Raw genomic sequence first — 9,272 nt, forward strand, 5'->3', positions numbered from 1 at the left:
TGCAGTGCGCCTCCTTACGCGACGCCTAATCGTGTCTTGTAACGATTGTCGGGTTGATTTGAACTTAAATCAGCATTGAATAGAATTAATGTATGCCGACTTCTTTCTTTGTTTCCTCTCATAGGGTATAATATTAATTAATTCTCTTGTTGGAAATAATATTTATGTAACGGTACACCGGTACACATGACATGTTGGATTGCCATTCATGTGGCTAACGGTAACCTGTTTATTCAGAATCGCTTAAATGGATCATCACAAGTTCTCATTGCATGGTAAGCACATTTACCTTATGATCGCCGTGTAAGTCTATTTTCCTACTATTATATTGTATGGTTTTACTTAGTTATTTCCAAATTTCCACCAGATTTTTCGAGATTGAATATATTCCCGTTGCCGAGCAGATCAAGTTTGCCCTAGACAACACGCTCAAAATGGTATTTGGCGCGTTGGGCTCTTCTGTCAGTGAGTTCGACATATTATCTTTCGAGGAGAGTACTGCAAAGAGCAATGAGCCCAGCACGGTGCTGTTAAGAGTACAGCGCAGCGGTCTAAAGAGCTTACGGAGTGCCGTCACCATGTGTACAAGCCTAAATGGGAAGAATTGCAAGCTGGAAGTATTGCAAATAGGCGATTCGCTCATGGACGTGGCTTCCAAGAGGTTTTTGTAATGAGGCGCGAATAAAGACTGCAATATAAATTACGACAAACGAAACAATGAAATCAGGCAAACGTTACATATAAGTGTAGACTTTCCTAGCTACACTACTGCTTCAGGAGCACCGACAGCGATCGTTTTTTCAGAGAAAGCCGAGCGCTTTCGGTTGCGCTTAAGCAGTACAGTGCGATCAATGGGATCATTCTGTGTATTTGACCGCATTGTTGGGCGCTGGTCGCCCATAGTGCTGCCAGTATTCAAAACATTTTGCATAAATGACAGTCGCGAGACGCTTGACGTGGCCTGCATGGCAGCATTTAGTGATTGGACAGAGGATGTAAATGACGGGATTGAAGGTGATGACTGACGCCGTCGGAGCTGCCGTCCGATTGGCACACACTGATGACTTTGATTGCCGAGCTCGTCATCGTCTTCAATTCGGAGGGCATCCAGCACTTCATCAGTCAACATTGCTCGGTCAAACGCATTAAGTACAAACTGGCGAAGTGCCAGACGGTAGCTGTACTTTTCTAGCAGCGCGTGTGCACATAGCAAAAGCACCGGCTCTTCAAACAGTTCGGGCTTCGACGAGCGTAGCTTGTTCAGCGATGCATGAGCTTCCTTTTGAGTAATGTGGTTGCTCAGGTCAGCAATCAATCGCAGCACTTCGCGCCAACCGTTGGGCATTTTGTCACGTCTATGGCTCAAAAGTCGCTGGAGAGGCGAAGCACGCGGTGTCTGTGTCAATGAGCATCGCATCGAAGGTCCTGAGGAAGGCCACATAAAGAGGGATGTGCAATTCTGCGGCACGGCTATTGAAGTGCGGGATGTATCGCGCGGCGCATCCCAGCCAAGACGCGCAAGGTGACGGTGTCCAGCCGATGACCGCGCAAGCAAGCCCAAAACAAAAAAACACGTCCCACGAATGGATACGAGCGGGGAATCGGTAGCCAGCTTCACGATCATCTCTACAAAGTCGTGTGCATAATGGTTCAACAAGTCGTAGCCACGTGGTGTGGCTGATACGTGACCTAGTGCCCATAACGCAGCACGTTTTTCAAGCGGAACACTTGCAGCATCACTAAGGCAGAATAAAAATTCAGGTAAATGCCCAGTAGCCTGAAGAATTTGGCAACCAGCACTTGTTTTTGCCAATTCACCATACAAATGAACTGGCAATGGCACAGTACGGGGACGAATAGGCAGTAGCTGCAGCGTAAACTCGACAGATTTAAGCAGAAGACGCTTTACATTACCATTTGAAGTAATTGTTCCAGCCACTGAATCCATTTCAACACGAAAATTCCATACAGCACGCTCGCCTGGGGCACATAGTGAGCAATGCGGTGCTGTTAAATATTGAGAAGACCGCTGCTCTGGTTGACATGAGCTCCAATCCTTGTTTTCATCTTTTACTGAGTCGGCTGATGAGATTCCAGTATCAGCGAAGTCTAGCGATGTGGACATTATGGTTTCCGAATTGCGATCCATACTGCCTCCGCCTGAATTAGAGGCCGATCTTGCGCGAAGCAATTTCTGCTGCGCATCGCTTGAAAGAGCAGAGCTGCCACTGTTTGCAGATCCGCTGGTAGAAACAAAACCTCCGTTGCTCTGGGGAGGCGGTTTGGTGAAACCCCGCCGATCTACTGGTTGCGTTCCTAGAAAAAGGCAGGCTTGCAGCGTTTGTTGTGAGTTCACCACCACAGGCTGGGCCATATTACGCGCATCCACAACAATGCCCTTAACGCGGATAGAATTTATGCGAAGTTCGTCGTCCATGGCAGAGGCTTCATCAGCATCGCGCATTGCACCGTCAATATATGTCTCCAAAATGAGGTTCGAAGGAGGGCCACTCCCTGGAGGACCTACAATCTTTACCTCCATATTCCAAGGCATGCGGTACAGCCAATCTAGCCCCCACAGGGACCGCTGGCTGCTTCCACCACTAGTAGGCTTCAGGCCGACACTTCCACTACGCTTCGTAGGCACATTTATCGGAATCGGGGTGGGAGCGCACGTTTGATAATTGGTGGTTGAACTGCTGCTCTGCCCGCGCTCACGACCCGCTGCATCACGATGCAGTCCACGAAATAGCGCGTGCTCGACCGCATGTACATATGAAATGTGCTTTTCTCGACGCCAGGCGGCAAGTGTACATGGTATCCAATCGCCTGTGTCCCGCAAGAAATTAAGCCCTTCAGCTAGCGATAATGACTTAAGAAGCAAAGACTCTGCTCGCTGATCCTTAAGCTGAATTAATTTGACAGGTCGCTTTAAAATCATTGCTAATAGGCATGCGGGGGTCTCAGCAGCCTCTTCTAGAACACTTAGCGCGGCCCTGGCGACTTCCTCTTCCTGAGCGAGCTGGGTCACCAGCGCATCGATACCCCATTTGTCAAAGTCTGCCACCTCTGAGCGCAGCAGAGCTCGCAACAAGCACGTCGCGTACAAACGTAACGCTTTGGAGCCTTCCGTCATCCACGACTGGAGCAGCTTGCGAGAACTTCCATCAACAGAGTAATCCAAATTGGCTAGAATCAGGCGACACAAAAAGTCGTGACCCTTGGTCGTGCCCATGACGTAGAGCCGCTGAAACAAATTCGATTGCTCCATCATTTTTAGACCCTCCTTGCTCGAACTCATAAGTCCCAAAAGCGTAAAATACTCGCGCAGCATACGCCGCGAGACGTAGTCAGGCGAAAACATGCGCGCTTTAAGCACCCCAATATGCGACTCCACAATAGCAGCCTCGGGACGCGCCTCTAGCTCTAACGCAGTCGAAATCTCGGTAAGCAATTGACCACGACGATCTGTTTTCAAGAATAATAAACCTTCTGGATGATTTAGGAGCAACGTATACATCTGACAAGCTGGGCGCAGATACGGCACGTGATCCGGAATCCAGTACAAGTTGGAGAAATAGCCCTTATTGCCCTGATCGCAACGGAAGAAACCTGATAGTCGCTTAAAAAACTTAGTTTTCATGGCTTCCGAAAGCCGCTGAGGATTTGTCAGTGGACCTTCAAGCATTTCGGAAATAATATCCCAGTTCCAATTCTTGTAATTTTTGTCCATTAACACGCGCGAGCGATTGTGCAGCATATCTTTGAATGTACTGTCATCCATCTGTGAATCCAACGACTGCTTTAGCTCGAGGACCATAAGCTCACGCGACGACAGACTGTCTTTTAATTGCGCTGTCGCGTTCTTTGTGCCACGCTGTGTTGAAGGAAGAGCAATGGCATAATTTGCAGAGCTACTGCTACTTCCAGTTATACCACCACTACCACTAGACGATGGAAGACGGACCACGCCTACAATTTGCTGCAGAGCCAGAAGATTCGAAGGCCGGTTTGTGTCGCGCAATAGCTCCGACGCCAGCTGAACACCGTTGACTCCACTACCACCATAGGAAACCAGCGATACACCACGCGTGGCAATGCTGCCAGAATTGGCACCTACAGCGTTCGCCAGCTCGCCCAGCATTTCACTCGCTCGTATTGATTTTTCTCGTTGCAATCGCTCTAACAGACTTTTTGCATGGTCCCCAACAGTCATCGTCGTTGTCGTGGTCGACGATGTAGCTGACACCAATCGCGGAAGTGCGAGCAGTGATGCACAGTGTTGATCCGGCAGTAAACGCGACGCCATTCGCAAAATATCGGCCAGGAGGTCGATAGCTGGTTCTGCTAATGCTCGAGAACTACCTGTCCCTAGCGTTACCAGTGCTTCTAATATGCCACAATGAATCATAGCAACAAGGATAATCGCTGTGTAGGTGTCTAACAAGTTGTGGTTTGCGGCATAGGGTAATTGCTCTGCACTTGACAAAGTGACGGATAGAGCAGAGGTCTCTGTGACAGCATCAGACGCGGAATTGTAAAAGCTTGTCTTTTTATAGAAAATTTCGCAAATTGTTGACAAGACTGCCTTCTGCACGTCCTCACCCACAGGTCGCACTAGCAACTGAATCAGCGATTGCAGTCCCTGAGGATTGCTCGTCAGCACCACCATTCCCGTCCATGACCGCATCATTGTCACGATAGCATTCCGACTGGCCATCCATCGCTGCCTCCTTTCATTTCCCGCCGGCAAATCCGTATCAGTAAATGGAGCTATTAGCACTTGGGAGTCTACAAAAGGTTGAATAAACTTGCGGGTAGACGACTCGTTCAAGACAAACAGCAGCGTCATTATAAGCGAATCTGCTAAGTCTTGAAACGAAGGTTCAAGGATGGCATCCACCAAAACCTTCGTGCCATTGGCTTCCGCCACGACCTCCACATTCAAAACAGCCAGCTCCCGCAACGTCTCCAAGCACACTCGACGCATATTGTCATCCTTGTGGCCGGCAATGGCTGTTAATGAGGCTACAAGCCCTGTTGGCATCCGCGCCGCGTCAATTTGTATGATTCTTCGCACAACTTTTAAAGCCTGAATACGCTCAGCTAAGTATTTTTGCTCGCGTTCCAATGAGCGCACCGCAAAAAGTGGTAGATTAAGGTCCACAAAGTGCTTGATACTGCAACTGCTGCTGATGGCGTAGCGCAGAGCCCTATGCGCACCGGCGCGCGTGGACGTGTCAGAGTCACACACAAGGCGACGCATAGCCTTCATAAGCCGCTCCATAGGAAACGAGTCCAGTAGCAGTGGATCATTCTTAAGCTCCTGCTCGAGGATTGTATTAGTACATTGTAAAAGACGAGCACACCACAGACTTACGTAGCAGATACGGCCGGTGCTATCAAGTTTGGACTTGCGATCGAGATTGCTGCGCTCAATAAGTGTGCAAATAGCAGTTAAGCTGCCAAATCCGCGGGGGGCAGAGCCCTTTCGTTGCGACGACATCCGGACTTGAAAAATATAGCTATACTTGTGCGGACAAATCTTTTGCGCTAATGTGTTTTATATGCTCTACAATTATTAAAAATATTAGGTTGGCCGCGTAATATTTTCAGTAAGAGTCAAACAACTTGCAATCTTTTGGATGTGACCTAAAAAGGAACAAAAGTTTAATAATAAATATCTAAGCACTTAATTTTCACATCACCATAACATTTACCATGATTTCTCTTCAGATTACGGGAAATATGTATAAATATTATTTTCTATAGGAGAAAAAATAAATATCATTTTCTATGAGGAAAATATTGAAGAAGATTAAAATTAGGAAGCTACTACAGGTGTACCGTTACATAAATATTATTCCTATAAGAGAAATAATATTTTATATTTCCTTTAAGAGGAAAGAAATAAGAAAGTAAAAATTTAGGGAGCCGGTATAGCCCCCTTTTTGGTATACCCACACCCCGTCCCCGTCTGTATTGAATAAAGACGTCATATAAAATATGTTCGCTGTATGGTCATTCCACTGCATCAGAAATCAAAAGTTTTTCCTTTACAATCGGCTATAGACCCCGCCCTCAAATTACATTTGGGAACCAATATAGCCAAACCCCTTAATTATCTATTTCTGTATTTATGAGAGTACTCTCACTAATGAGGAGAACGACATCTCCGCAGTGCGCACCGATTGCACTAAAGACAAAATCAAAACCGATTCAGCACGAGAATTCCTGCTGGCTAGAGAAGCAGTGGTCTGTTTCGTAGAGGATTCCATCGTTGAAACAATGAACCGACAGAAACGGAACTCTGACAAAAATGGAACAGCAAACATTCTTTGATTTAATGTTAATGATCTAGTCCTACTGTCTACGATAAACCTACCAAAACATGTAGTGACGAATGTGGGCAGTAATAAAGCACCCAGGAATATCGGCCCGTTTTGTGTACTACGTCGCCAAGGCAATGCGTACACGATCGAGCTGCCTCGTAGGATTCGTACGCATCCTACGTTTTATGTCGGGCGTCTCCGCCCGTATCATCAGCACGAGGCTTCTTCCGATTCCGAATCACCCCGGAACGTTCTAAGGCGTCTGCCAAAGCCTGATGGTCCAGAGCTAAAGCATGGTCGTCTCGGGGTAGAGTCTGGTTCTCACGAATCAGACGTTCCACTATATCCTCCAAGAATGAGATTTTTTGACAAGCTGTCACCAGCTCGTTTTGAAGGGACTGATGTGTCCTTCCATTCGCAAGTTGATCAACCGCAACATGCGCACAGTTTTTCAACTGTTCGCGGAGAACACAGTCTGCGTCGTCACTAAGTCGCGACGACGGTATCGCTTTTGATCATTGTCCTCATGTAAATATTGGAGGACATTATTCAAGGCACGATTTTTGACCCGATTTCGGCGAATGAGGCGGATCCAATTTTTCCTGCCACTCCACATGCATTGACGGATTCGAGTGGTGAGAAGCGTTTTCTAGTTGAGCGCTTCTTGAACCACTGTAAGGTGAAAGGGGTTCGAACTAGACATCTCGTTTGATAGTGAAGATACACCTTCGCATGATAGTTGGGAATCCCTTTCCAACTGATGATGGACGTTCCGAGTCTCGTTCGACAGTACGACGAGAACTATCATCTTCATCAGAGAGTCCATCATAGAACAAGTGCTTTCTGCGCTCGTAAAACAATTGAAGTTTCTCAATCCCTCCGCGCATCTCAGAAGAGATAAACTTCCTCCAATAAAATTCCTTAAGAGAGTATGCCGCCCTAAGGGCATGACCTACATCCTTAACACAGCATGGGCATGAGTCCCCCATGAGAGGCAAGGTAACCCTGCCTCTCTAGTAAACGGTGCAGCTGTAGCATGCACCGACTACGGCCCGTTTTCGAACCGTTCACAGAAAGCATCCAGTCTATCAAGCCCGACTTCGCGGCCTATGCTTTCCATATTCTGTACAAATGCTTCTTAAGCTTGAAACAAAGGAGTGACATCCTTTGTCCGCTTACACGTGTATCACCGATGCCGGAAAAGGCATCGATGAAGAATTTCATTTCGTCGAATAACGGAATATGGTACCGTTCTTTGGTCATACTAGACCAACGAGTTAGGTTGCCCTTAGATGGCAACCAAGGCTTCTTTTCGAGAGCAAACCGCAAAACACTGCGGTCCCTCTCCCGTTGGCTCATGTTAACGTAAACGCTAACATTACTCCCGGAATGATCCTTAGAATCACTCCGTCCCTAGTGATGCATACTGATATCGCCAGAGTCATCGGCGACCATGGAGTCATTGTAAGATGACTACGTATTGACTTTGTTATATTATTAACTAACTATATATGGCGCCTACTTGCGCACCGCACAATCCTGTTTTGTGACGATTGTTTGAACTAAAATCAACCAATCATACAACTGATGTCTTATTGCGTCAGTATTACTAAATTTGGTACTATCGGAACTATTAAGACCAAAATAAGAAAGATAAAATTTTTGAACTTCTTTATTTATTTCATCTCATAGGATATAATATTAATTATTCCTCTTATAGAAAATAATATTATGTAATGGGACACCCCGTTACATCACCCCGTTATATCTACGGCTTCTCACGTGACGACCAAAGAGGTGACGACGAAGTTGTTTGACACATCGTAAGACCCTAGTAGATAAAATATCGTTACGTAGGTACTTAATATATTAATATATTAATATAGTAATACAGTTTTACATTTTCTCTATTCTTAAGCGTTAAAATTTACCTTAAGTAGCGAAGACTCTTAGCAACTTTCCTCTGCACGTCGTGTACGCGAAGAAGTCGAGGCGCCCCACTTCAGTGTAATCAGTTTAGGTTGACTAGGACTGTTATCAGTACTAGCAAAGGGTGTACCGTTACGTCATGTGTCATTACGCTATTTTTTGTGGATAGGTCAACAACTTTATTCTCTTGAGCTTAGTATGTCAAATTTTTCGAAGCCTGCCGAACTTTCTCAACTGTAGTGCATTTGTCTTAATAAACTGCGTTTCTTCCAAACTAGTTGTAACATTTTGAAATGCTTCTAAATATAATCTTCATTTATGTAACGGGGTTTCTCGTCACTAAATTTCATTACCTATGAGAGTAAAATAAAGGAGAATGAATTTGTATCTCACATTTCCAAAATCACCGTACATTGTAATATTGTAGCAGCCATCCCATGCTCCGTCACAACCTCTGCCTATTCCGGCAGATTGTTGAGAATTTAAATCAATGGACTTCGTTTACGAATTTTCTCAAAGACGCTCACAAGAATCATAATGGCATTCTTATAAAATAATATTTGTGTGAGTGTAGATCATTTCAGCAATATGGTAGGAGGGACTAGCTCGAGCAAAGACCGATTTGGCTTTTCAAAATCATACATTGACTCACCCGTCAATGTGAAAGATACTGATGCTGATCTAATCAACATCAGAGAAGGTAAATTCAGTAATAGCAAAGAGACTATTGCTGACTATGATAATAACAATGCTGATATATTTTCAGCATCGACTATGATTGTACCGGTTAGAGCAATAAAGCTCTCACAATTGAGGAGAATGATAAATCCGCAGGTGCACCGGGCTTATAAAAAAATTAGATTCAGCAGGTTAATTCCTGCTTGCTCGAGAAGCAGTGTTCCGCTTCGTGCAGGATTCCATCGTTTATGCGGTGGACAGACAGAAATGAAACGCTGACCACAATATGAGGGCAAACGTTCTTTTGTAAGAATTAAGCGTTCAAATCCTACT

General features: G+C 45.5%; 2 protein-coding genes across 2 annotated transcripts; one reads left to right on the top strand and one right to left on the bottom strand.

Annotated features, from left to right (window-relative positions):
* Window positions 1-247: 247 nt before the first annotated feature.
* CCR75_005145 (uncharacterized protein) lies at window positions 248-671 on the top strand (the record flags this gene model as incomplete). Its single annotated transcript, XM_067963228.1, has 2 exons — window positions 248-303; window positions 347-671. The coding sequence occupies 2 exons, from the start codon at window positions 248-250 to the stop codon at window positions 669-671; spliced, it is 381 nt and encodes a 126-aa protein (XP_067820034.1).
* A 47-nt stretch (window positions 672-718) lies between these two features.
* CCR75_005144 (uncharacterized protein) lies at window positions 719-5,535 on the bottom strand. Its single transcript, XM_067963227.1, has 2 exons — window positions 5,381-5,535; window positions 719-5,326 (listed from the first exon to the last, which is right to left on the bottom strand). Exons 1-2 carry the CDS (start codon window positions 5,504-5,506, stop codon window positions 761-763), a joined length of 4,692 nt encoding a protein of 1,563 aa, XP_067820035.1. The 5' UTR covers window positions 5,507-5,535; the 3' UTR covers window positions 719-760.
* Window positions 5,536-9,272: the final 3,737 nt, after the last annotated feature.

The sequence above is a fragment of the Bremia lactucae genome (assembly GCF_004359215.1).
Source record: "Bremia lactucae strain SF5 chromosome Unknown BlacSF5_NotPlaced_49_SHOA01000009.1_1371882bp, whole genome shotgun sequence".
Taxonomy (NCBI): Eukaryota; Oomycota; class Peronosporomycetes; order Peronosporales; family Peronosporaceae; genus Bremia; species Bremia lactucae.